At 37.2% G+C, this 14021-nt stretch overlaps 1 protein-coding gene across 1 annotated transcript in view; it reads right to left on the reverse strand.

Moving 5' to 3' along the window:
* FRAS1 (Fraser extracellular matrix complex subunit 1) overlaps positions 1-14021 on the reverse strand; it is a 412381-nt gene that overhangs the window by 388800 nt on the left and 9560 nt on the right. Inside the window, exon 2 of the mRNA XM_004681192.2 lies at positions 13652-13683. Coding sequence (XP_004681249.1) covers positions 13652-13683 — 32 coding nt within the window. The remainder of the gene's footprint in view (positions 1-13651; positions 13684-14021) is intronic.

Genomic DNA, 14021 nt, shown 5'->3' on the forward strand with positions numbered 1-14021 from the left:
TAAGGAATTTACCTTTAGGAAATAGTTATCTGTCCCCAGGAAATAACTGAAAAGTATGCAAGAATGTTCACCACAATGACTCCAAACTATTGGAGGTAATATGAGTACTAATTTACAAGAATGATCTAAATAACTTAGAATCCATGACGGATTTATGCTATGTAGAACTGTATGTATACATGTCCTTAGAAACCTATCACTACAAATTATTAAGTAATACTTAAACATCCCAAGACTCATATTGGGATGTTTATTTCTGTGTAACACACATACACAGTAAAAGTTCTATAATAAATTCATGCAATACTTAATAGTAACCTTATTCGCAGAATTACTAGCATTTGGTTTCTTTTCTTTTAGCTAAACTTACATTTGATATAACAAAAAAAATGACAATTTGCATTTAGAAAAAAACAAAACAGGATGCTGTCATTCTCAAAGGTTGGATATATATTCTGGAATTTTGTGATTAAATTTTCCTAAAACACTATTGCTTATTCTTTTTAATTGTTTTCTCTTTATTTTTAGTACAGAGAAATAAATTCTTAGTTTTAAGGATACTATCTCTCTTACTATGTAAGTATCCTTGACTTTAATAAGACTGCATTAAAAACACCTCACATGAATGCACATGCCTTCATACACAAAACATTTTATTATACTTTATATTTATCTCCTGGCTATTATTATTGAAGTTTAGTCATCAGCAAAACCGGGTAAGACATATAAAAGACATTTTTAACTGCTTAAATCATTCAACTAAAGTGGCAACAAAAGCAGTCATCTAACATGTGTTTCTTTTTCATTTACCCTTGAGTTTGCTTATTCATATAAAATATTCCTCTTTTCTCCTCACAAATCCATAACCTCCTAGGAATCTTCTTTAACACATCATGGTTTTCAAAGAGTCTTATTATTCCTTAAAGGATCTTACCACACTTGATCTTTAAAAAAAAAATTGAAATGGCCCTCCCTGGTGGTGCAGTGGGTTAAAGCACTGCACTAAGAAGCTTAAGCCAATTCCCCATGAGTTGGATCCCAGCCTGCCCCAGAGGAGATCCACATAGTGTGGCAGACCTCTCCTGACCCGCCTGCTGCTCCCCTCAGCAGTATACTTCGTCCATCTGCCTGTTCTGCACCCCACTCTATCCCTGGTGAATCCTCTCACCCTCTGCATCTCTGACCTGTACCCCAGTTCTGTATGAATAAATAAATAAATCTTTAAAAAAAAATTGAAATGTAGGAATTGATAAATCTGATACACTTCTAAAAGCCAACAAAACTCAGTTCTTTTCTCTAGCATGGGAGAAAAGTAATCTCATCAAAATCTGGGATAGTATATATAAAACAGCCAAGTTTCCTTTAAAAATGTTTAATAAAAAGTGTTATTTATCCTAGTACTATCAAGAACATGATTTAATTTTTGCAATTTGTGAAGAAGAAATGAGCAGTGCTGACTAGATTAAAGAGATAGGAAAAAGATTACACCACCATTTCAGAGGGCATCATTATGAACATCAATATTAGAGGACTGGATTAATGGCTATTAATAGGGAGTTTCACTTGACATAATGTCGGATGAACCCATTTATGCCGAACTAATAGTGAACATAATGTGACTCACTTTGGGAGTAAGTCTACAAACTGACCTTTTTTATTCCAATAATGATAATCTGTTTCATGAGGTCACCTACACCGTCCCCAAAATTCTACAGATTAACCAAATCTAGACCAGAGGGCAAATGCAAAGAGGAATGAACACAGCAAAGTGGGTGCCATGGTATCTCACTTTCAAAAATTAACTAATCTGTGGTGAGGGTTAGAATTTAAGAGCAAAGGATTTCCATTTCAAAGGTTCTCCCATTGACTACAGAATTAAGTCTAATGCCTTATTTCAGGCTCTATGTGATCTGGAGTTTAAAAATCCTTTTTCAGTGTTTTAGCCCATCATTTCACACACTTCAGTAAAATTGGACTAAATTTACTGGTTATGTTTTACTTATCTTGATCCTTTATCTTAAGAACCTTTCCCTCTTTACCAATTCTAAACTGGCCCAAAATTCAAGGTCAAGATCAAAAGTGGTTTACTACACGAATAAAAGTATTTTCAACAGCTAGTGCCTACTTACTACTTATTATATTTCAGGTATGTTCATATACAAGTAATCCCCCATTTTTCAAAAGTTCATGTTCCACCCCTTATGAAAGATAACATTCCATGTTTTCACTAACCAGAAGAAATATGAAGAGGACATTTACTGTTATGACAAAAGGTAAAAAGCAAAAATTGCCTTCAGTGTTTGGTTTACAGCAGCCATTCACCCTGGGTAACCCTGTAACCACAATGGTCCTGCCAAGCTCCTCTCCCGGGAACTGCCTAATATACAGAAGTGTATATGGAGCATGTCATTACTGTTTTTACTAGATGTTGGTGTGATTTTAGATTTAATGGATTATTTGGTATGATGTGGTAAGGTGCAGAGAACTTTTGCTTCTATATAAACAAATGGCCATTGCTTCTTTTATACCACTTCGACTGAAAAGAAGCTTCCACGGAATGTTCTACTTTTGGATAAGAAGTTAGATCATCTCATTTATCTTTGCAACAGTTCTATAATATGGACACAGCTATTATTTCCAGTTTAAAAATAAGGTCAGTAATTTGCCCAAGATCAAACAGCCGTGAAAAACTCCAGTTCCAACTCAGTGTAGACTGAGCACACACGCGGTCTGCTCCCGCGCTTAGCCCAACGTGATTTGACCTGAGTTCAATACTGCAGGGTATTAGAATGCTTTTGACTACAAGAACACAAAATTCTACTTACATTAGCTTAGACAATGAGGGAATTGCTTATAACAATTTCTCAGAAAGTTCCATTTCTGTGCTGTTCAAATCAATAGATCAACAACCAAACTCTTCAAGGAACCGAACCATTTCCTCCTTTTTTCCCATCAAACTCCACGTGGTAACAGTATTCTCAAAGCTGCACAATGGCTTTAGCAGTTCCAGGACTCACGTCTTCACGTTTCAATGTTCAAAAAGTAAGTTTAAAATCTCCCAATAATGGGAAATTTTTTATCCTGAGGTTTCCTTCTTGTAAAAGAATATCAATATGCAGGATTTGTTGTGTCTGTGTGTGTGTTATTGTTTTTTTTTTTTTAATCCCTGAAAAGATGATAGATTTACCTAACTGATAAATTTAAAAGAAAAGCTAGTGTGCTTAGTTCAATTTTGTCTTACTTCTTCTAGGAAACAATCCTGTCAACCAAGAGCATAAAAAGTTTCCTTCTCCAAACAGTAATTCCTACCTGGGTAGCCTTTTTATGTGGGAAAGCCAACTAAGAAAAGTTCTGTCTGAATGCATATGTATTCCCACTTCTGGAGGTCCAAGATCAATAAGACCATTTGGCTAAGAAAATTAAAGCTGTATCATTGGCTAAAAAAAGAATGATTTTTTTTCTTCTATATTTATTCATTTTTCCCCCAACTTATTAGCATGGGGGTGGAAGGAGGTATGAAGTGCTATTTTAAGCATCCAGAAACCTTATCAGACTTCTGTGCATGTCTGTTTGGCCATAACTAGATCATATACTCACTTCCAAAGCAACCTCTGGCAAAGGAATATAAATATTCTAACTCGTTTACTATTAAAATTTACATTTAGGGAAGGGAAAAGGACTAAGAAAACAGCAGCAAAATGGAGACAAGAAAACACTGGGCAGCAACCAAGGATCTACTATTACATGATACAGGGATACAATTTCTACCTTCCAGCACACAGATGTTGATCATTGGTCACTCTACCACATATACCTATGAATACGAAAGGGAGGAGCTTCTTCTTAGGCACTAATATCAGGGTAGGGTTCCTTCTATTCCTGTTCTCTCCTCTCTCAGTTCAAGTTCTCTATGCAATATAAAGAAACTCAGTACAGAAAGAGCACCAAAGAATAAGTATCTTTTTCTGTTAATAATTCTCTCCTGCTCACTATTACAAAGCCATTTTAAGAATGTAAGGTAGAAGGAACTATGAAATCTATTCTACAATGTAGAAGCCCTCCTCTCCCAGCCCCTCCCTACCCATTCAATTTCCCTTGGGAAGAAAGGAATGACATAAATTTAATAAATAACCAGTCCTGGGATCTGTCAGGAAATAACTCACAGGTCATGGCCCAAACTCAAGGACCTTCTGAGTACTAACAATAAACTGTTTCTTACTTTGAAAGCCTTTCCCTTTTCTCCTTCCTTTCATTTAGATGATAGATTCTGGGAGCCTAGGAAACCACAGCTAAAAAGAACTTAATTGGGATAGCATAGGCATATACTTGTTTTACATAAAACTGCTCAGATATTTAAAAATTCTTTTTGGTTAATGTTACATTTCAGTCTCCCTTTCTGTCACAGAAGCAAAATGCCATCTAAATAAAGTTTTCAAAGCCAACTTTCCTTTAGACATTTGTCATTCAAATTGCAAAGAAACATAATCTGGTTTAAGTCACAATTGCATTTGATATTTATATATTATCTTTTCCTTAGTAAGCAGAAAGTTTTAAAAAAAAATAAGCAATGACAAGACAATAAGTGTCATAATGAGTGACGTTTCTTTTCTAGAAGATCTACACATATGCATATTGTTCTATGTATAAAATAAACATGAGTCTATGTCCATATTTTATAGACAAGTGGAGATAAAAAATAAAATGAGGTACCTAAGTTGTAAGGCAAAAAGTGACCCAAACTTAAGAAAATAAAAGGTAGAGGTATGGATGGTCTGGCCAGAAAATTAAGACATATGAACATGCACAGCATATTTTGAACAAATTAATGTGGCTGCCAGACTCTGTTGCCTCTTCTAAATCCAAAATAAAGCATAAAAAATGTGTTTGCTAACTTAAAACATCTGTTCCTTCCACAAGAAAAAGAGTAAGAATGAAAATGCATATGGATTATTTAATTATTCTAAGAAGATACAAATTCCCAAGTAGGAAACTAGCACATCTGATTATGATGGGCAATTTATAAAAACCCAGCACGGAAAAAAGAAGCATTTGAAACAAGAACCCAGTTCTCACCACCTGGCATCTGAGAGTACAAAACGCTTCCTTTGAAGAAATGCATAAAAGAAAGCATTCCCTGTACACTCTGGAGGTCTTCTACCCTCGTCAAGGACTGACTTAGTCGGAAGAACGCTGATCTAGCCAAGTAGATTAAAGTGAAGAAACCTTGGAAGTCATCTTGATCACGTCACTTTATCTCATGTCTAACACTGTTGCCCAGACTCAGCTTGAATACCTCTAGTTAAAGGAAGCTCATTCCTTCAAGAAATTTACTCCAGCACCTAACAGTGATGACATGCTGCTGATTCTCTGAAAAAGATAGTTTTCATCCCAAAATAAGCACATTTTAACAAAGAGTAGGCTCTCCTCTCAAAAGTGTATTATTTAGTATTTAAAACTAAATGAAGAAAGCATTAAAAAGTGATGAATTCTTGTTAGGCTATAACAGAAAACAATGATATCCTGCTATACCATTATACTCTTAATGGAAATTAAGGAATGCTAATTTTGTTGCTTCCCTCTGAGAATATCCACGATTCAAAGCTTCTGTTGCTAGTCACTAAGCAAGATTCACTAAATATTTTGAGGGACTTTGTACACTTAATAGGGAAAATTTCCAGATTTTTACTTTATTTCCCTTCTCCATAAAATCTCTTGAGCATCTAGATGAACACCAGCACAAATGGAAGTATGAAAAGGTTTTTACTTCTATGGGCAATCCCTCAGATAGCCTATTTTGTGTTACATTTTCAGATAAAAGAAATTAATACTATAGCACACCAATTTTTGTACACAAACACGTAAGAACTCTAAGTGTCTTTCTTAACCCTCCTTAAACTTAATAAACAAGACCTACAGATTAGACTAGAAGTTGGTGTGGGTTTTTTTTTTTTTTCCTGCTAAAATATCAACAGTGGACAAACTCCTATAGTATATCAGACTTTGACAAAAGTTTAAGGACAAAAATCCTTAAGTATTGTAGATGAGAATGTAAATTGGTATAACCATTATGGAAACAGTATGAAGACTCCTCAAAATATAAAAGCAAAAATACAACTAACTACCACAATTCAACAATTCTGCTTCTGTGTATGTGTGAAAGGAAGTGAAGTCAGATCTTTAAGAATTATCTGCAACCCCCATGCTCATTACAGAAATATTCACAATGGTTAAGCAATGGAAACAACCTAAGTACCATCCATGATGAATGGATGAAGAAAATGTGATACAAACACATAAATACAAAGGAATAGTATTTAGCCTTTTAAAAAGAAGGAAATCCTATTAGCAACAAAATGAATAGACTTGAATGTTAAGTGAAATATGCCAGACAAAGAAAACTAATTTCTGCATGATCTATATGAAATCTAAAACAATCATACCTGTAGAACAAAGCATAAAATGGAGATTGTCAGTGGCCAAGGGAGAGGGAGAGAGGGAGATGTTAATTAGGGATTACAAAGTTGTCATTATACACAATGAAGACCTCTAACATACAACAGTGTGAGTATAGTTAACAAAATTGGATTGTTTGAGATTTGTTATGAGGGTAGATCCACCATAAAAAAAAAAAAAAAAACTAAGAAAGGTGACAGACATGTTAACTAGCTTGACTGTGCTGATTACTTCACCTTGTATATGTATATCAAATCACCAAGTAGTACACTTAAATATATACAAATTTAGGCCCTCTCTGGTGGCGCAGTGGGTTAAAGCACAGCACTAAGAAGCTTAAGCACTTCTGCATGAGTTCGATCCCTGCCTGCCCCAGAGGAGATCCACATGGCACAGCAGACCTCTCCTGACCCACCTGCTGCTCCTCTCAGCAGTGTGTTTCGTCGATCTGCCTGTTATGCTCCCCACTCTGTCTCTGGTGAAGCCTCTCACCTTCCACATGTCTGGCCTGTACCCCAGTTCTGTACATACAAATAAATTTTTTAAAAATCTTAAAAAAAAAAAAATATATATATATATACAAATTTAGATTGACTACAAGTAGGGTTCAGCTATAACTCTATCTTTCCTTGTCTTCAGAGAAAACATTAAGAAATATGGAGAAAGTAATACTGCTATAGGCAAGACCTTCAGCCCATTCAAATTACATAAACAAAAAATATATATATAACAAATTATGTAAAGAAATTTCTTGTGAACTTCCTCACCATCACTAACAACATTACGGTGAAACTTCATCAAGGTGGGAACCATCCATCAGACTATATTTCAGTTCTAAGTAGTAAAGTACATTAAGAATTTTAAAGTTCTACGATGTAGGGAAGAGCACAGGCGGCTATGATGGTGCATGAGTGAACTGGTGATGGAAATTCTATGAGGATTACACCTGAGAGAAGAAAGCAGAAATTGTCCAAAACTGAACAATGGGCCCTCCCTGGTGGCACAGCAGGTTAAAGCACAGCACTATGAAGCTATCCACAGCCACTGCACCATGAGTTCGATACCCCCCCAACCCTGGGAGGTGACCCAAATGTCATAGCAGACCTTTCCTGTCTCATCCACTACTCCCCTCAGCAGTGTATTTCAGTAGATCCATATGTTCTGGTCCCCTTCTGTCTCTAGTGAATCCTCTCACTTCCCACACCTCTGGCCTGTACCCCAGTTCTTATACACATAAAATAGATATATCTATCTATTCAAAAAAAGAATTTTAAAGTTCTAAATTGACATCATCCTATATAGTAGGATGAAGCTATTTAAAGTTTTAATTAATTGGTGTGAAGCAAAATTTAAAATTTAGTTCCTCAGTTTTACCAGCAACATTTCAAGTACTCAATTACATGTTTGTTGCTAATATATTGGACAATGCAGCTATGGAACACTCCCATCAGCACAGGAAGTTTTACTGAACAGTCCTGAGCTAAAGAAATTTGGAAATGACCAAAACTAATTTTCATTTCAAATTTAGAAACTAGACCTCATTTCATTCAAGTGCTTACTTAATTAAGGCTACACAGCTAATAATTACTCAACCAGGACCTGAACCAAGGCACCCTGGCCTCTATGACTCAGTCATTTCAACTATGCCATCTTATTTCACTGAGATGCTGTGTCTGTTCTTTGCTAAGCACAGTTCTGGCTTTTGTTTTTGTTTTTGTTTTCACAAGTGTGCTCTGTGTTAATCTTTACATCTAATCTATCGAATAAAACCCTAATATCAGGAAAATGAAATGGAGACTCAGTGGTATAGAATATTGTATCTGAAGCCACATAGCAGATACACAGTGGTTCCAAGATTCCAGCTCCAAATCTTGGGTCTTACCACTGTGTTATACTATAGATAGTAATATAGTAAGCATTCCGCATTTTGAAAAAGGTTCTATCTTCAGAATGTGTTAAAAGCTAGTCTCATGTCAGCATCTATGAGTGAAAGTACTGCTAGGTAAGAAACTCCCAAGCAACACTTTTGAGTCCAACTTTTGAGTCCAAGTTTGCCAAGTATAACCTTTTTTGTATCTTCAATAACAACAGTTACCCTTTATTAAGTGCCATAGGTCACAAACATGGAGCTAATCTCCTTTAATTTTCACCAAAACACTTTGAATTAAGAGTTCATTTCCATTTACAGATATGAAAACTGAGGTAGAATCCAATCACCCATCCCAGTAAGAACCTAATGAAGGAGAATCGTTTCCTTGTGGCAATGCCAAAGGAAAGTGGAAATTACCTTTTACTCAATATAGCTGGAAAAGAATGGAGAAAATTTTAAAGTATTTCCTTTCTCACTCTCACTACTCTGAGAGCCCTTGTCACAGTTAAATATATTCAGTAAGTAGTTTCCCTCTGATGGATTCCTGATTTAACATGGTCACATGCTCCGTTTTATAAGGGCTGAGTGTAGAGAAAGTTGGGGAAGCCCAGGGATGAGTAAGAAGCACACCCTCAAATAAATTATTCAGTGTTTCTCAAGGTGTAGAAGTTGCCAGTTCCTTCTTTTAATTCCTGACCTGAAGATTGCAAGAGAAAACTAGGGAAGAGAGTGTTAAGGAAAAGAGACAGCTGAAGTCAGAACCTAACAGAGATGGCTACATGTGGCTTAAGCCAGCTCAGGCCAGAATGTCACCACAGCTCAACAAAGGTTTTAAAGCTGGGAGACACTACACTGTTTGGGATGTATGGGTATAATTTATGTTTTTAAACTGGAATGACCCCCTGAAGGTTCCTGTATCAATTGGTGAATTTAGTGCACATTAGTGCAGAGCGCTTCAGGGAACTGGGAAGGGGTTAGCCAGGGACAGCTGGCTTTGCAGCAGGTCAGGGACAGAGAGTGGCAGAGACAACTGCACAGCAGGTGCAGCGGGGGGGGAAGGGGGGGTGGGCACCCGGACTGAAGGTGAAGTGAGCTGGGGTGTCCAGAGACTGCAACAGACCGACTTGGCTGTAAGAAGCAGCCCACATGGCGAAATGGCTAAAGCCTCAGAACTGGGTTCTAATCCTTTCTCCAGCACTGACTGGTGTGTATATTTGGACAAGTGACTTATACTTTCTAGCTTACAATTTTATACCTAGAGAAGACAAAAGACTTACACAGTCCGAAGAGAAACCAGAATATCGGTTTCCACATCTGTAAAGAGAACATCAATATCCTGGGTTTGTAATGAAAGTAATAAATACGTACTAGGTGCCTAAGAACTATCCCCTCCTCTTTCTTCTCTTAATTAGCAAAAAAGGAACAAACCATTTTTGTTATGGCTGAAAAGTACAAGCCAAGCATTGCATCTGAGCATCTTCCTCACATTATCTTCTTTATCCCATGAAAACCCTTTGGGAGAGGCTTTACTCTTCCTCATTTCATAGATATTATAGAGATTTAGGAAGGTCAGAGGTGGTGTGTAGGGGGAAGGGAAGTCACAAAAGGTGGTCCACAGACGACCACAGCCCTGGAGAGTCCACGATAGGTGCATCTGCCCAGGTGACAAATGAATGAGATTGAGGCCCTCCCTGGTGGCGCAATGGGTTAAAGGGTAGCTCTATGAGGTTTTCACAGCCACCGAAACACGATTTCAATTCCCGTCCAGGGAGGTGATCCACACTGTGCAGCTGACCTCTCCTTTCTCGCTCGCTGCTCCCCTCAGCAGTGTATTTCAGTCAATCTGCCTGTTCTGCTTCCCACCTGTCTCTGGTGAATCCTTCCTCCCCCCCCCCCCCGAACCTCTGGCCAGTACCCCAGTTTTGTATGCATGAATAAATAAATCTTTTTTAAAAAATGTGAATGAGGGCCCTCCCTGGTGGCGCAGCGGGTTAAAGCACTGCACTAAGAAGCTTAAGCCACTTCCACATGATTCGATTCCCGCCTGCCCCGGAGGAGATCCACATGGCGTGGCAGACCTCTCCTGACCCGCCTGCTGCCCCCCTCAGCAGTGTACTTTGTCCATCTGCCTGTCTGCTCCCCACTCTGTTTCCGATGAATCCTCTCACCCTCCGCATCTCTGGCCTGTACTCCAGTTCTGTATGAATAAATAAATAAATCTTTTTAAAAAAAAATGTGAATGAGATTGGAAAAATATCAGTACGAGGAAGCTTCACAAAACAAGTTGAAAGCAACTCACAGCCCATGCCTGGATCCATGTTCTCATTTTTCTGATATATTTTATGAAGTTCTTCTGGATATAGTTTATGTTTTGCCATTTTCAAACAGATCCACTCTTCTGTTCTCCTTCTTTAACTAAAAAAGTGAATGAACCCCAAGAACCTGACACCCCTGAGGCACTTTCCTCACCTATGAAATAGAGAGTATGTAAAAAAAAAAAAGAAAAGAAAGAAATGGAGAGTATGCAATGACATGATCTCTGACATCACTTTCAGATGTAAAGTGCTTGTGGGTAGGAACTCATACCACAACTGCTCCTCACTATAGTCTCCTAACACAGAGTTGTTTAACTGGAAAATCCTGAAAACGTGTATAAATGTTCATAAAGTCTCTATTTTCATTTAAAATACAGAAATGTCCATGCATTCATTTTCTGTGCTCTAGGTACAATATCCTTCTTCAAGACCAGGCCCTGTTGAGGAAGCAGCAGTGACTTACATAGACAATTAACTGTGCTCACAATGCATCATCTACCATTACCAGTTTGAAGTTCCTTAAAATGAAAGAGAATTTAAAATACTTGCAAATTAACTTGAATGCAGAATCTCTTTAAATTTTAGTGGTTTTCCCAATTTGTGATAGCTGTTTCCCTCACGCTTAATTTGACAGCAAATTTTACTCACCTCTATGGAGTCTTTTTTAAAGTATTCAACATAGTTTCCCTAGAAACAAGATTTCTATTTCTTCTCACATTCATGTTTCAGCAATTTAATTAAGCCATAAGTCAGGTTTTGTCACTCCTCGGCTCTATCTTTTCCAGTGGCTCGCCCACCTTACTGTAAGGACAAGCGAAAGCCTCCATGCTCTGCCCCCACCCACCTCTGCAACCTTGTCTCCAACCATCCTCCCACCAGCTCATTACACACTCTAGTCTCTCTGACCATACTTCAAATGGCCAAGCAAACTCCCACTCATACTGCATGCTTGCTATTCCCCACTCTGAAATTCTCTCCTCCTGGCTAGCCAGAGGGTTCTCTCTGCTAATCACCTCCTTCAGGTCATTGTTCAAATGTCACCTTCACAATGAGGCCTTTCCTATCACCCAAATTAAAGTATCCACCATCATCCCCTATCAAGCATTTGTCTTCCCATCCCCATCTAGTTTTTCTCCATAGCAATTTTATCTGACATTCTACATATTTTACTCATTAGAATATGAGCTCCAAGTGAGCAAGGATTTTGTTTGTTCACTAATGCATTCCCAGCGCCTAAAACAGAAGGTGCAAAGCTGTCACTCAATAAATATTTGTTTAATAATAATCTTTATTGCTGTAATAATAGATTTTTCTGCTTGAACTGCACAGCTACAATAATGAGTACATCAGGCTTGAGGTATAGATGCCAATCTAGCAGACACTTGTACAAGAGCAAGAAGTCAACCAGTGAGGTTGACCTGCCAGCCTGGAGAGCTCATGGGGCTGGGATTAGCCAGGACATAGGACCAAGGGGAACAAGATCATCTGCTAAAGGGAAATTGATTAGACATTCTCTCCTTTCAGTTGATCAAACTGATATCTCCAAGTACCTGATGCTTTCATATTCCAAAGTACAATCATAAAGAGCGTTGTTGCCAAATATCTAGCCACTTTTCTACAGATCCAGGCAGCACAACAGATAGAAAGCAGCTTGTTTTGTTTGATACACCACAAGTGGCCAATTGTCTTTTAACAAATATTTCAATTTCTCACTCTTTCTCATACCTGGCTCTTTATTAAGAGGGGGAAGGTATGAATATATGATCTCTTCATTTCATTATGCTATTGCAAGTATCCAATCAATAAATTGCTATGGAAATATATTGAAAAGTTATGAATCATTCTATAGAATAAGCAACCATCTTTGTATTAACATGGATAACTTACTTGTCTATGTTATCTACTACTTTCCCCAAAACTGATGATATATGTTATAGCACTTTGATTTTAAAATGATTCAAAAAATGTACTGAAGAATAAACAGAAGGAAAAGTGCATATTTAAGGACACTGAATGAGAAATAGAGATAAAATGGTTTTCTCCTGACTCTTTAATAAAAATATACAAGGGGAAAAAAACCATAAATCTCCAGAACAGTAACTATATTGCATAAAGTTCAGATTCAAAAACATTACTGTGAATAGCTACAATTATCTAGACTCATGGATATTTCAGATATTTCTCATCTATTTCAACACCACAAAGATAATCCAAGATGACTTATTAATATCACACATGTCAATAGCTGGTTGCCATGTAAATGAGCAAAACTGTTTCCAGCCACCTCAGTTCTGTCTTTATTACAGCATTTATTAAACCAAAATAAAAATGTGGTGAAGAATGACTAGTCACACCATTTATTAGAGTTGATGGAGTGTGCACAGTCTTTCCAATAAGACTTTAACACACAGTTATGCACCATAGTACATTATTAATGGGGGGAAAAAATGCGAATAACTTGCATCAATTTTCCCCCACTTCATCCTGACATTATATTCCAAGTCAGATCTATCCTATATGGCAAAGTTTCAGAGATAAAATGTTAATTTGTTTGTTGTTTACCAAACTCAAATGTATAATGCAAAGCAGTAGACAGGAATCCTCCAGATTGTACTCAATTTAATAATTGTACTCTTTTTGAGAGAGTTTCAAAGGAAGAGGCAAATGCAACAGGATGATAAACAAATTGTGCCCTAGTTCATATCTGACAAGAAAATGGGATCTAATTTTCTCTCTGATTGAAAAAACACAAAGGACAGCCACAGAATGCAAATTATATGTTGGGTGTTTAAACTTCTTTTCCAGTACCTGAGTATCCAAATGGAACTAATTCATTCACTCTAGAAAAGGTATTAAGTAATTGAGCATGATTGTGCCAGGAGATGAGGGATAATCCTCAACTGTGAAGAAAATAAACACATTTTACAATGATAGGGTCACCTCACTCACTCTAACCTCAATCAAGCATTTTGCATTGAAAAGAAAGAAGTCAAATATATTAAGAATGACCTACCGCCAACACGGAGCCCTGATAGACACAAGCACCTGTGGGGAAAAAAAAAAATAAGTATTAAAAGCAATAGATAACATACCAATAGGCACTGTTCAGGCACACTAATTCTAAATCTACAGCCATATGCATGATAGTCAGCAAACTGTGCTTTTTTCAAAATCCTAAAAGCAGAAAATTTTTCCCACTAGGGAAATAAACTCGCACACCATATCAACATTGCTTGGACATGCATGAGGGAAAGTATCATTAAAATTTGTTTGGATGTTCAAAAATGTTAAACTCATGCCTTTTGCAGCAACATGGATGGAGCTGGAAGGGATCATGCTTAGTGAAATAAGCCAGAAAGAAAAAAAAAATACCAGATGGTTTC

This window comes from Condylura cristata, unplaced genomic scaffold (assembly GCF_000260355.1).
Source record: "Condylura cristata isolate star-nosed mole 26May11 unplaced genomic scaffold, ConCri1.0 scaffold00012, whole genome shotgun sequence".
NCBI classification, from domain to species: domain Eukaryota; kingdom Metazoa; phylum Chordata; class Mammalia; order Eulipotyphla; family Talpidae; genus Condylura; species Condylura cristata.